The 14,732-nt window shown below is 47.0% G+C and overlaps 2 protein-coding genes across 5 annotated transcripts in view; one reads left to right on the plus strand and one right to left on the minus strand.

Annotated features, from left to right (window-relative positions):
• Window positions 1-8,288, minus strand: part of LSM14A (LSM14A mRNA processing body assembly factor) — a 40,328-nt gene extending 32,040 nt beyond the window's left edge. For 2 of the 3 annotated variants that reach the window (XM_006130563.4, XM_006130562.4), the window contains exon 1: window positions 7,918-8,287. In XM_006130563.4, the coding sequence (XP_006130625.1) occupies window positions 7,918-8,038 (121 nt within the window). In that variant the 5' untranslated portion in view covers window positions 8,039-8,287. Of the gene's footprint in view, window positions 1-7,917 lie in introns of all 3 variants that reach the window. The other variant, XM_075940087.1, reaches the window with a different exon arrangement.
• Window positions 8,289-11,904: 3,616 nt separating this feature from the next.
• LOC102463045 (transcription initiation factor TFIID subunit 4-like) overlaps window positions 11,905-14,732 on the plus strand; it is a 274,989-nt gene continuing 272,161 nt past the window's right edge. The window contains exon 1 of one of the 2 annotated variants that reach the window (XM_075940091.1): window positions 11,905-13,409. In XM_075940091.1, the coding sequence (XP_075796206.1) occupies window positions 12,098-13,409 (1,312 nt within the window). In that variant the 5' untranslated portion in view covers window positions 11,905-12,097. The remainder of the gene's footprint in view (window positions 13,410-14,732) is intronic. The other variant, XM_075940090.1, reaches the window with a different exon arrangement.

The raw sequence follows: 14,732 nt of genomic DNA on the forward strand, positions 1-14,732 counted from the left end.
TATGCAATACACACCTCTGTAGCTGTCAAAGTATGATTTGCAAATACAGCTAATTGAACATCTGGCAGCTATATCAAGAACACATGGTCAAAGAGATCTATGATACTACAGGTTGGACATCCCTTCGGTCCTGAGCGATCCTAAACAGAGTGTGCTGGACAAGGGGAGGTCAGCCCTCCGGGGCTTCCCTTCTGGTCACAGCCTGGCCAGTGCGCTGCCCCCAGCCTGCTGGTGGGATTCTTCTCATAGCTGTCAGCAGGGCTCTGCACCCCTAAACAGCTTGGTTTCTCTCTGGCTGCCACCTCACTCCGTGCCCCCCAGCTGGGGGAGCTCCGGGGCTCTGCACTCCAGCCAGTGAGACTCCCTGCCCCCAGCCCAATGGCCCTTTGAAAGCTGCCAGCCACTGGCAACATCTGGTGCTGAGGCACTCTGATCCAGGAACAAGTACTACAGATGTTGCTGGACCAGAGTATCTCGGACCACTGAGGTTTCGACCTGTACCTATAATACAATCTATGAGGAGAAAAAGTAACCAATTCACTTTATTCTATATAGACACATTAAGTTAGCTACTAAAATAGTGAAATGAACTCATATTGGTTTAATTAAAGCTAATGTTTGAAATCAAGTTCACATCACACGGGTTTAAAAGGAAGGCACGGTATCTCTTTGGTCAAGCTTGATATATGAAAACTATCAGTTTCAAAGTTCACAAGATACATAAGGTTCATAAAAATCATTGTCCCAGATTTTACAAAATAGAAAATAAGTGTTCTCAGGTACCCCACTCAGAGTGTATGGAGTAGTGATGTCAAAGTGTAACCGTTTACATGGTTAATGTGCAGTTACATGCATCCTCCCTTCTCTCCTCATGCTGCTGCCTCTGATGTATGCAGGGAGTCGCTCCCTGGGATGGCAGGGTGCTCCCCAAGAGTGTGGCTAGAAGCACACTGGCTGCCAGCCTCACCTCCAGGGGCCATCAGATAATCATGTAAAGGGTAAGATTTTGTGAGGTTACATGATTATTAAATTAAATGACATCTAACATCCCTAATTCACAGTGGTCTTTTTGGTGATAGTAAAACACAAACATGAAAAACTAACACTCCATGCAGAAGACAACATTTACTTAATATGGAACTATGGTGGATTTGGCTACATGGTGCACTAGCATGCGACATACTGGTACACCTTAACTGTCCATGTGTACTCTTGCTGATGCATAAAGCGTTCTACAATGCAAGCTGATGTAGTCCTCATCAATACACGAGGGAACTTTTAGTGCATGGCAGCAAGTTTGACAAGCAATTAGTGCATGACACACTGATGCACAACAACATACCATTTAGACAAGCCTTGCAACAATAGCTACTCATCAATCCAGCCCACAAATCTAGTCTATTAGAATACAGTAGGCCATAACTCACTTGGAACTGTATTGATCATGACTGCACTATTCCACAAAACCATAACCCCAAATCCACACTTCTCCAGGGGAAAATACAAACATTTCACAAGTTTCAATATTTATGTTGCCAATATCACAGTTTAGATTTTGCATTACAGTACAATTTTACTTGATGTATATGAGACTTAGAGATAGCATCTGCCAGTGAAAATAATGAACACAAAGTGACTAATGTGATGAAGTAGAAACATGGTCTGGCGGACAAGGCACGTGGAAGTCTATCTTCTCTTCTACCATCAACTTACTGTATGAATCTGGGCAAGTCACTTCTCTTTGTGCCTCTATTTACTCTACGAGACTGTCTTGTTGAGAGCCATTGGAATGGATCTTTCCAGACTACTGTATACCTTTCAAAAGACTGATTTGTCTTGTATAGCCTCAATTTTAACCTCAGTTAACTTACAAAATCAGATACAAAAATACAAAAGATGTCTCAAATTATGTATTGCTTCTTTTCTCAATTTTATCATACAATTATAAAATAAATTGGAATACAAATATGGTACTTACATTTCGTTGTATGATATACAAAGCAATATAAAAAAATCTTTGTATGAAATTTTATCTATAATAGATTTTGCTTGTGCTTTTTATTTGCTTAGTTTTACAACAGACTGCATACCTAGATTAACTGATATATGCCCTGGGACACCTCAGAATAGCCCTGGTTGAGAACCACTGATCTTTTCAAACGGAAGTCTTTGGAGCAGAGACCATCTCTTACTGAGTTTTGTACCAAGCCTATCACAATGAGAGACCCCAATCTTAGACAGACTATACTGTAAGGATTAGGGATGTGAACAGGCGGGTAATGGGTCACCTTAATGGGGGGGTGGAGCCGCTGCACCCCACTTTATTTAGTTAATTGGTTACAAATTATACTCCAGCCCATTAGGTTGGCTTGGCATGATTTGTTCTTGACAAATCCATGCCCTTACTTAGCACCTTATTATATTCTAGTAGTTTACAAACTGATTGCTAATAAAAGATTAGATAACACATCATATGAAGTACTTATTCTAATTCTGAAGTCAGTGCAAAATCTAAGTGCCAGTTCCTCAGCTGTGACTGAGTAGCACTCTGAGCATTGAGGAAGAGGCAGTACAAATGAGAGACTGAAGGTTTAACTGCTTTTGGTAAGACTGCTTTACTTGGTAAAATAACTATTTCACTTCACTCACAGTATGAAACCACATGTGCATAATTATACACATATATTTAGCCTCCCCTCCCATTTCATTTGAGTCATATCTTAAGAGTTTACATTTAGAAATAAGAATAAATGGATTTTTATTATGTTTAATTGTATGAAGTTGAGAGCTGGTTTCTGAAGACTGACAGTGGAAGGTGATACTAGCATAATGTGATCATAACAGTTTAAGCAATCATGGAACAGTGGTTCTCAAACTGTGGATTGGGACCCCAAAGTGGGTCATAACACCATTTTAATGGGGTCACTAGCAGGGAGGTAAAATTCTGTTTAACCACTTACACATTATGTTTAGTCAGTTAACCGCTTGTACGGGGGCGGGTGGGAGGCCCCACCATGCTGGAACAGAAGCTCTGACAAGCCGGAGAAGTCCCCACCAGATAACTGTAAAGGTGATGCTTACCAGTTAACCATTCACATACCTAGTGACCAGGGCTGGCTTAGACTTGCCAGAAACCTAGGGCCAAAGCCTGAGCTGCACCACTGGGGCCAATGCTGAAGCTCTTGGGCTTCAGTTCTGGGCAGTGGGACTCAGGTGACATGCATCCTGCCTGGTACCGAAGCTCTTGGTTTTGGCCTCTAACCTCTAACTCCATGCCTGGGCTCAAGCTTCACTCCTCTTCCTGGGGCAGAGTAGTAATTTTGTTGTCAAAGGGGGGGGATGGGTGTGCAATGAAAGGTAAGAATCCCTGTCATAGAGACTAAGTACAAGCACCTCTGCAAGGATGAGGTTGCAACCTGGTTTCATCACAACAACTCTATGGCTTGGGTATGCAGTTTCATCTGAAAATTCTCAGATTTACTCTTCAAAACAGAACATTTCAGAAAATATTTATCAAATATTCAGAAACAGGTTATCAGAAGTTAGGCTAACATAAATATGCTTTTGTCTAACATTTATTTTCCTCCAAGTTTTCCCTCAAAGGTAAATCTCATGTACCAGATATCAGAGGGGTAGCCGTGTTAGTCTGAATCTGCAAAAGCGACGAGGAGTCCTGTGGCACCTTATAGACTAACTGAAGTGTAGGAGCATAAGCTTTCGTGGGCAAAGACCCACTTCGTCAGACATGCATCTGACGAAGTGGGTCTTTGCCCACGAAAGCTTATGCTCCTACACTTCAGTTAGTCTATAAGGTGCCACAGGACTCCTCGTCGCATGTACCAGATACACATTAAAAAACAGACACAAAGCAAGCAAAGTTTCATTGTTTGGGGCCCAATACTGATGCCAGACTGCAATAGGATCAGGCGCTACATAAAGGACCATTGGTACAGGCTAACTGTACCATAGGAAAACATTAAGATTCTTAACTGTGGCAGAGTGAGTTTGATAGCAAGGTATCAAGGCTCCGGCTCTCCATCAGCATGTTTTCATATGGAGAGGAGATAACCTCTTCATAGTTAAATGCTGAAGTCTGTCCCATTCTCAGCTCAGTGTTATTTTGTTTTAAGAATGGTTTATCTTAAACCAATTCCTAACTGACTTGGCAAAATAACGTCCAATATAGGTTTCAGCACCATTTAAAACACTGAAGAACTTAAACCAGCCCAACTTTCTTGTATAGATGAGACTCAATCTAGATAACAGCAATATGAGGCTGGCTGGATAGGATGAAGGAACTAGGGATGTAAAAGGATAACCAATTATCCGGTAAGGATCAAACTTACCGGCATACTTACTGGATAACTGGTTAAACACAGGACCCAGCTGGCTAGAACAGTCCCATGGATGGCCTGCCTAGCAATAGTAGGTCAGTAGGGCTGGGATCAGAGCAGCCCCCAACCCACTGCTGCTGGTTAACAGGTTAAACAAATCATCAACCAATTAAGGTGCTTTTTACATCCCTAGAAGGAACTGGAAGAAAAATTTGATTCAGGCTGTCGCTCTGCCTTTTGGGCCAGGATCTGCGACATTGGGGGGCAGGAGGGGAGGTGTTCCAGGTACACTCAGAGCTGCTACCAGAAGATCTGATGGTTGCTATGCAAAGTCAGGTTTCTACCTCTGTGTAGATTAAAAGGTTGTACCCATTTCTTTCAGATGTAAATCTTGAAACAATCCTCTAGCACGGTGTTTCCCTAACTCTGGGCAGCAGCCTGGCCGCCCGCCCTCCCCCCATCTCTGCAGGACAGCCCTGCTGCCCCCAACCATGCTTCCACCGCCCACCCACATACCCGGATCTCTACAGGACAGCCCCACTCCCCCAGTGCTGCTTTCGCAGCCCGCCCGCCTGGATCTCTGCGAGACAGACCTGCTGCTCCCAGCCCTGCTTAGGCCGCCTGCCCGGATCTCCACCGGGACAGCCCCACTGCCTCCAGCACTGCTTCCGGGCAGCTGGTTCCTCCTCCGCTCCTCCTAGCCCTCCCTGCTCTGCTCCACTCCCGGCAGCCATGCTGAGGCCCGGTATTTTATACCAGGCCCGGGCAGGCGGCCTAAGCAGGGCTGGGAGCAGCAGGTCTGTCTCGCAGAGATCCAGGCGGGCGGGCAGCGAAAGCAGGACTGGGGGAGTGGGGCTGTCCTGTGGAGATCTGGGTATGTGGGTGGGCGGTGGAAGCAGGGTTGCGGGCAGCGGGGCTGACCTGCAGAGAAGGGGGGAGGGCGGGCAGCCAGGCAGCAAAAGCAGGGTTGAGGGTAGTGGGGCTGTCTGGCAGCAGAGATCGGAGAGGGCAGGCGGAGGAACCAGGGCTGCACAAGGGGAGGGGGGAGCTGGCTGGGGGAGATCAGGAGGAGAAGGATGGGAGAATCAGCCCGGAAGCAGGGCTGGACAGGGGCAGCAGGGCTGGTGTGTGTGTGGGGGGGAGGGGAGGGGCGGTCGGTGGTGGAGCGGGGCTGACGGAAGATTGGTGGGGGGCGGGGGGAACCGGCCGCTGGAAGCAGGGCTGGTGGCGGAGGGGGGTCGTCGGTGGAGCAGGGCTGATGGGGGAGATTGGTGGGTGGTGGGGGGAACCGGCCACTGGAAGCAGGGCTGGTGGGAGGGGGGGGGGTCGTCGGTGGAGCAGGGCTGATGGGGGAGATTGGTGGGTGGTGGGGGGAACCGGCCGCTGGAAGCAGGGCTGGACTGGGGAGATCGGGAAGGGGGGGGGGGGGGGGAAGAGAGACTGACCTGGACACATGCAGACCCTGGCAGATGAGTTGAGTCTGGCCAGGGCTTCCATTTTGCCCTCTCTACCTCCCCACATACCCTCCCTAGAGTAGTTGCGAACTGCCTGGCAGGTAGACACACTCAGTGTGAGCACATCTACCAGGCAGGCAGCTAAGGACTAATACGCCTAATTATAATAAAACTTACCTAATTAGAAAATACCAGGCATTTTATATGTCTGGTAATTTCTCAATTTCTTTCCCAAAAAACTTTCAAATACCGGACTGTCCAGTACAAAACCAGACACCTGGCAACCTACCCTTCCTTGCACCATCCCTCTTAGCCAGATACCCTAACCCCAATCTGCTCCTGCTCCCGCCTCCTGAAGTGCTCATGTGGTGCCAGGTCCCCCAAGCCCTGGCCCAGGCTGGGTGGAGGATGCAGTCGGGTGAAACACTGAAAATTTATTCATTTTTCATTCTGTTTTTTTTTTTTAAATATGTGTTTATATTTTTGGGCTGCAAAAGACAGTACTGAAAAAAACGGGTTCCAACTAAAGTAAAAAGTTTGGCAAACCCTGATCTAGCCAGCTTTCTATCCATCTTGCAGTCCATTTATCCAATCCATTTTCCCTTAACTTGCTGGCAAGAATATTGTGGGTGACTGTACCAAAAGCTTTGCTAATGCTGGCACTGGGGGCTTTGGGAGGACCAAAACCAATGTATTTGAATATTCATCATTTGCTTATTGAATATGCAAATATACAAATGAATGTTACATGTCCTCCAAAAGCTCGTGAATGGATTTACTGGTCTCCATGTCAAAAAGTTTGGGAACCCCTGCTCTAGCACCTGTGACTTCAAGATCAGACAAATGAAACAACAGGCTAAGTCTTAAAATCCATATCTGAACTGCAGCTAGTCCAGAATTCAGTACTTGTCAGCAGCATTTCTCTTCATGAGCATATTAACCTCATGCTCTACACATGGCCTGCAAGGGCTCTCTCAGATTTTGATGTATAAAGCCTAAATTGACCTGGGACCAAACCATCAAAGAGGCTGCTTTCTTTTTGTTACAGCTGGAGTCAGTGGACATGCCCAAGCTGGAATTTCCAATGAGGAAAGGCTAACAGATCAGAGCCTTTGGAAATTGGTTCCTACCTTAATTCACAACTACATATTTGTTAACTCTCAGCATGTGTCTTGAGGCCCAACTTCTCTCTCAGAACCTGCGCTGGCTTTCCACGCAGTGTCCTCTGTCCGCAGTGAGCAGCCTCCCCTGCCCTCCCATCCACTGCTACCTCTGACAGAAAGGCAGCAGTGTAGGAGTGAGCTGGCATGTGAGGAAAGCAGACTTCAAGCCAGCTTGCCATGTGTACCAACTCCTGCCTGCCCCCTTCACCCTGCTGCTGCTGCCTCTCTATCAAAGGCAGCAATACTGGGGAGGGGAAAGGAGGGGATACTGGGGAGGGGAGGAGGGGAGACAGGGCAGGCTGCTCCTCGAATCTGGTGCGTGTAGGGAGCCAGCTTAAAAGCTCCCTACAAGCACTAGATTCGAGGAGAAGCCTGCCCTGTCCTCCCCCCCCCCCCCCAGCATTGCCACCTTAAAAAGCTGGCTCCCCACAGCAATGACTCCTGCTCCCCACCTTGCTGCCTCTCTCCCAGAAGCAGCAAAGGGGGAATGTGTGTATTCGATAGGATTAACCAATTAGGCTGGGGTTATCACGTACCAGACTACACGTGGACGTCCCTCCTCCACCACTGCCACCCATTGCAAACACCACGACACAGCGCATCTCCCTTTCTCTGCTTCTTCCAACGCTTCAGTGGAGGCCAACCCCACCTGTAAGCTCGGGCAGCAGTGGTCAGGAGCTTTAGGATCGGCTCCCCGACTACGCTCTCCTCTCTCCCCCAAGCTCTTACCTCCGCTCGCGTCCCTTCGCCACCAGGGGCGCTGAACCGAAAAGTGACGAGATGCAGCGACCCCCCACCCCCACCCCCACCCCCACTTCACTCGGTGGCCCCTCACCTCGGGCCAGTGCCACTGGCGTCTCGGTCCTGCCACAGCGTAACGCCGGCCGGGGCTGCGCGTGCCTCGTTTCCCCCACCGGTGACGGAGCAAGACGCCGGAGACCGCGGCCGCTCCCCCCAGCCCCTTACCTTTGGCCAGCGCCACGGTGGAGTTCTCGGTGTCGATGGTGTACAGGATCCCCTCATAGCGGATCTCGGCCTTAGAGATTAGGCTGATTTTGCTGCCGATGTAGGGCGTCCCCCCGCTCATGGCGCCAACTCCCCGGTCAGGGACCCCCCCCCCCCTTGCCGCACGCTCCTGAGGCCGGCCTCGGACGGCTAAGCGAACCCTCTCGCAGTCCGAGCGAGCACGCCACTCCCCTAGGCGTACGCGCAACCGCGGGTGGACCCCTCAGCAACCGCTTCCCCCCCACGCAGGCCCCTCAACACAAACACCGTCGAAGCCACTCAGAAGCTGCCAACATGGCCGCCGCCTTCATCTTCCCTCAGACTTAGTACCGCCCCCTCTCCCAGGCCGCGAAATGGATGCCGGGAACAGAGACGATCTCGCGATAGCCGCGGATTCGCAGATGGGGGCGACAATTAGGAGGGAGAAGCTGGAGCTGAGAGAAGGGCTGAAGTGGGATAGAGAGGATGGGATTTATTGGGAGCTTTTTTTTTTGCACGTCCTGCGCTAATAAACCTACAGTCTGCGGCGCATGAGAATATGCATACATCTTTCTGTGTATCCATTGCTTCTGTCCTCGTTTCTCTCCCCTCTGCATATGCTGCATGGCACTTTGTTTGTCGGGCCTTGAATGACATCATTTGCACTTTCATTTCACTTGCATCACTCCTGAGTGTGTTTGTCTGCCTCAGTGGAGGCATGTCACGCATTGGCTTTTAGCCCAGGTCTTGTTTTACTTTAGTTTTAATCTATTTCTAAAGGGGTGTCTGCATACTGTTTCTGTACTGCCTTAACAATATTAGTTTAGATGCAGAAACAAAAGACAGGACTATGCAGCACTTTAAAGACTAACAAGATGGTTTATTAGATGATGAGCTTTCATGGGTCAGACCCACTTCCTCAATTGCAGATACAATTCCTTAGTCTGGATGCAGCTATCCTGATATAAACATGTCTGCTCCCTTCTGATATAAAATATCTCAAAATCTCTCTCCTCCCTTGGGAATGCACACCCATTAATTTTTTATAAAGGCCTCCTGACCCTGCAAACAGCTATGTGCATAAAGTCAATGGGACTGTTAGACTGGCATTGAACTTTGGTTGACGTCACAAGATCTATCAGAGTGGAGCTCACCTTATATATCTACTTGGTATGAATTGAAAAAAAAAACCCTCCCCCCAAAAAACGTACAAAACACAAAAGGAATGGTTAGTCTGGTAGGTGAAGTCTTGTGTCCCATTAAAGAGAAAATTGATATGCTTACTTGAACTTTAGAAAAGGGTTTTTTTTATACCCTTCCAAAGAGAAAAATAAGGCTATGTCTACACTGCAGGCTTCTTGCGCAAAAGATTATGGTGCCTGTCTACACTGGCCCTCTTGCATAAGTATTCTTGCGCAAGAGGGCTTATCCCTGAACGGGAGCGTCAAAGTATTTGTGCAAGAAGCACTGAATTCTTACATTAGAATGTCAGTGCTCTTGCGCAAATTCAAGCGGCCAGTGTAGACAGCTGGCAAGTCTAGACGCACCCGTAGGGTTTTCTTGCACAAGAAACCCCTGTTACCTCTGAAACCGCACGAGCTCTCGCACAAGAGGGCTTATTGCTCATGGGGAGAGGAATAACTCTTGTGCAAGAGTTCCGACGCTTTACTGTAAATTTACTTACGCAAGAACATGCATGTAGTGTAGACATTCTGCAAGCTTTTGTGCAAGAATAGCCTTTCTTGCACAAGAAGCCTGCAGTGCAAACATAGCCTAGCTTTTTGACCTAATCACACTTACTTTGTTCCTTGACTTGGAGCAGAAATGGAGGGGAGAAGAAGGTGTCTTTAAGGAACATTTGCACTTCCTCTACTTTCTGAGCCTTTCCCACCCCAAAGGGGGAGGCTGCATTAAAGCTATCTTAACCTTCATGCTCCACTTCTTAAGTCCCTCTTTGAAATAGCTGTACTGGAGTGTGCTCTAGCCATATCCTCCTTTTGTACCCCTGACATGTCCCCTGGCCCATCCATAAGGGCTCAAGTAGAATTAGTTGTCCAGTTCTATGATAGCTAAAAAGGCCTCCTTTTAGCTATCATAGCTATCCTACAGTTAACTGGTTACCCATTCACATCCCTAAAATCAAGTCGGCGTTTACACCAGTGGAGAAGCAGTTCATAAACAATAAAATATGGCTTTTTAAAGGTATTTTCATTCCATTAATTCAAGAATAACATTCGGTACAATTTTTTTCGAACAGTAGTAGAGTGCATATTAAAATGACATTGAATTTGTCAGTTGGGGATCACTACATATATCAGTCTAATTAAAAAAGGTGTGTCAAATTTATTCGGTTGAGAAGGCTGAATTACATTTTTAACAAAGGCTTGTGGACAAGGATATGCTATCCTTGAACTACAACAGAACTCCTTCTAACATTGGGGAAGTTTAAATAAATATAAGGGTTGAACACTGGCCTTTAAGTAATAAATGCACTTTTAATTTTCACTGTTTATTTTGTTAAAGTTAAAATGACTGTTATTTCTATCTTCTTTGCTATCTTCCTTTATCCCTTTTTTCCCCTGAAGCACCTTCTAATTCCCACCCCCCATTCCCACCCTGTTTGCAATTTCATTTGCTACAGTCATAAACAATTAAATTGTTAACATTGACAATTGAAGTTAATTATTATGTAGAATCAACTGTAGTAATCTCTAGGGGCCTCAAACAAGCCAGGCCCCATTATCCTTGGATGCATACAAAGAAAATGGGTACCTGTCTCAAAATTCTTGTATTCTAAAAGACACAACGTAACGGATGGATGAGAAAAACAAGTGGATTAAGGTGAGGCATGGGAGATGGGGTAACAATAATGAAGTTTCTTTTTCTCTTATTTAAAACTTCTCTCTCAGAAGTTGGCTATGAGGAAGAAGCAGCTTTCCAATTAATTGGCCCCAAATCCTGCTGGGTGGGATTACAGAAAGACAGTAATGTATTAACCCACAGATTACCATTCTTAGTTATCCCAAATATTACCCCCTTGAATTGATTTCATATTATCCTCTTAGCATGCTCCCTTTTGTGTTCTCACACTTCTCTGGAAAAAGATGCAGTGAGTTCCCTTGTCCCTGAGTTCTTTCCACTGTCAGATGGATCTTCCCCTTGCACATCAGGAGACTAGGGTCTAGCAGACACCACGTTGCCCTAACTACACTCTCATAAGCTCTGTGCCTCTTGTGGAGGTAGAATTATTACCTCAGTGTAATAAGGCACTTACATCATGAGATTGACATAACTGGTTTACATGGGCCTGGCTCTATAATGTAGACCTGGTACTTTGTTCAGGGCCATGAGGTGGTGACTCTAGAACTACAAGCCCAGCTCGGAGCAGAAGCAAGCCCCAGCTGTTGGGATGACACTATGGAGTGATGCAGTAATCTGCAGATGGAGAGTACAATCCTAATGATCAGATTCTGCCCAACCTACAGGTAAACCTCCCAGGGCACGTCTACACTCAAAGGAGTTATTTTGAAATAACTCCCCTTATTTCGAAATAACAAGCGGAGTCCACACTACCTGTTATTTCGAAATAATAACTCCTGCTTGTGAAGCAGAATAAGCTTATTTTAAAACAGTTATTTTGGGAGTTAGTTCAAAATAACCTGGCATTGTAGACATAGCCCCTATGACCCATCAAAAAGAGTAGCACCCACTATTCTCAGGAGCAAAGAGAAATCCTGTGGCAACTTAAAGACTAACAGAGGTATGAGGACATTAGCTTTTGTGAGCAAACCCAAATAAATCTGTTAGTATTTAAAGTGCCAGGGGGCTCCTGTTTTGCAGATACAGACATGGCTACCCCTCTGAGACTTGTCACCATGCAAGCAAGGCACTGGTCCCCTACTGAAGAACTAACCATGCCCCACGCTGCTTAGCGTTTGATAGCAGAGGAGATGGGGCATTCTGAGGGTAAGCGCAGCGAGAGCGGGACGAGCCCCAGGCTACAGCACAAAGCGCTGGCACTCTGCCCTCGCGCCCCCACCCCCGCCACGCTTGGCCTCACTCAGTGAGACTGGAGAAGGCGGCGGCCTCCCAGAATGCCTCGCGCGCGGCGGAAGCCGGGCGCGCCTGTGCGCTGAGCGGCCGGCTCCCAGCTTGGCGCAAGATGGCGGCGGGCGCCTCGGACCCTCTGGAAGAGATGCTGCTCTTCTCCGAAGAGGTGGACGAGAAGGCGGTCAGCGACCTGGTGGGCTCCCTGGAATCGCAGCTGGCCTGCGGGCGGGCCTCCACCGAGGAGGCTCGTCCTAACAGCAGCCCCGCATCCCACCAGCAGCAAGAGCACCCGGGGAGCCTGGTGGGGGGCGGCAGCCCTGTCCAGCAACAGCAGCAAGGGCATCCTGCGCCTCCTCCTCTCCCCGGGGCAGGGGAGGCTGCCAGGTGCCCAAGTGCCGTGGGCAGCCCCAGTCCAGTCCAGGGGGCGCCCCCTGCCCTGTCCGCCCCCGGAGTGGCGGCCGGGAGGGGAGCGAGTGTAAACAGTAGTAGCATGCAGCAATCACATGGAGCAGCTCCTCGCAGCAGCAACAGCCCCCCGAGTGCACCTGCTGCCCCTGTCCCACTGCAAGCCGCAGCCCCACCTCCGCCTGCAGGCGCCCCAGCCCAGCCTGTCAACAACCATGTGGATGCCAGTGCTGCTCCTGCTGCTGGCAGCGGTGCCCGGGAAGTGGAGAGTCACAGCCCGGGGTATAGTCCTTCTGCAGCAGCGGCTGGTGTGAACAACGTGTTGCTGCTTAACTCCGAGGCCGCCACTGCTGGGGGGTCGCCTGGGGTTGCCGATGCTGTCACTCTAGCGGCCGCAGCAAGTGGGGTTGCAAAGGCGGTAGTGCTGGGTGGTACAGCTGCTGCTCCTCCTCTTGCTCCTCTCCCTCTTCTCCAGAGACCTGCTCTGCATACCGTTCCTCCCGCGGCACTCAGTGGGAATGGCACTGCCTCCAGCACTGCTGTGCTTGTCACTCAGAGTCTAAAGGCTGGTTGTGCCCCAGCATCAGTAACACAGGTTGTCAACCATCAGAACCCGGCTGTCAGCCACTGCAAACCAGATTCCTCCACAGCACAGACAAAACTCCTCACACACAGTTCTGCAGTAAATACACTCTGTAACTCTGGCAGTTCTGTTTCTACAATGAACGTTGTCACCCATCCAGCCCAAAGTCCAGTAGCAAGCTGTGCCCCTGTAGTGTCCAGCACAGTCACTCTCAATGCTGTATCTAAACCTACAGTAAATATTATAGGGCCACCAGGCTCTGCTGTTGGTGTAGCCAAATCTGCTACCGGTGTACCTGTCGTCTCTGCAGTCCCCCAGTCGCTGTCACCCAGGCCTGCAGTGGGCATTGCTCAGAGAATAGTTGCACCACAATTGATTGTTAGACCGCCTCAGCAGACTACAATCCAGTTGCCTCCAGGTTTTACTATACCACCTGGTAAGTGGAAATACAATTACAGGCTTGTTAATCTTTGCTAAGTCATTTTCCTCACTGATATTTCAAAGTTGTGGCTGTGCTACAAATCAAATACAGAATTATCAAATAAACGTGTGGTACACCAGTAATCTCATGTTTTTAAAATTAGTTCTGTTCTAATAAATATATTGGTATTATTAAAATACTTAATTTAAAAATATGTGGTGGCTAATTAAAATAATGTGATCATTGGAGAATTATTTGCTTTGTTAAAGGAAAATACTAATCATGCTAAGTTATTTTAAAATTGTGCAGTAAAATTAAAACTTTATTTTAGAAGTTGCTGATTTTTAGATAGGCATAATGCTTTAAATTTTGTTAATTTTTTTTTATTTCTGCTGACACTAGGTAGTGTTCTCCTTATTCAAGCAGTGTCTGTCCTGATTGGCTAATTGAATTGATCTAATATTTAACTAGATTAATCTAATCTTTCAACATCAGTACATATATTGTGATGTTCACCATAGTATCTGAGTGTCTCCCCACACCAATCAGATTCACCTCTGATTCTAAAATAACAAATTTCACACCATTCCCTCATAATGACTGTTTCTTAATTATTCAGTCTTAATTACTCAGAGATCAGGGGGTAATATTATCTGGTTTTGTTTTCTAAAAATGCTTATTCAGAAAGGCTAACCACAACCAAAACATTAATCACATATCTCCATGCCAACAATTCTTGGTTTAAATGACTATTTTACTTTCAGTCTAAAATTTTGAAGGGTATCTGATATTATCTTGCCATGCCGTAGTGCTAGAGTGCAAATCACATATAAGTTCTTTCCTGTGAAATTAGATGATTTATTCAGATGATGTTTAATTGTTTTTCTTATGCAAATAAAAAATCTCCATCCCTTAATGCTTGTTGTGCTCTTAAATTGTTTTTCTTGCCTCAGAATTCCTTAAAGTGTTTGACATCAGTGAAGCAAATGATGCTTATTGACTGGTATGCTTGCTGTGTACATAAAAATCTGTTTTTAGTGCAGTGTTTTAAGTAGTTGTGAAGTTGATCACAGTTTATGAAACCCTTGCCTTTTTTTTTTGGTAGAAAGCTACTGCATAGATCAGGCAAATTCATATGACTTTATGATCTCATTTTACTTGGAACAGATATCAAGTTGATTTTAGAAAGTAAAAGTAATATATTAGATGGTACATTAGCACACTTAGCTATTGTTTCCTATACTTAGGTGTGTGTGTCATAATCGGCTTCTGAAATTGACGGTGTCATTGCTTTGGTCTATTGTTTGGTTGCTAGAAGAGGAAAATGATACTCTTGAA

Source organism: Pelodiscus sinensis, chromosome 12 (genome assembly GCF_049634645.1).
Source record: "Pelodiscus sinensis isolate JC-2024 chromosome 12, ASM4963464v1, whole genome shotgun sequence".
Taxonomy (NCBI): Eukaryota; Metazoa; Chordata; order Testudines; family Trionychidae; genus Pelodiscus; species Pelodiscus sinensis.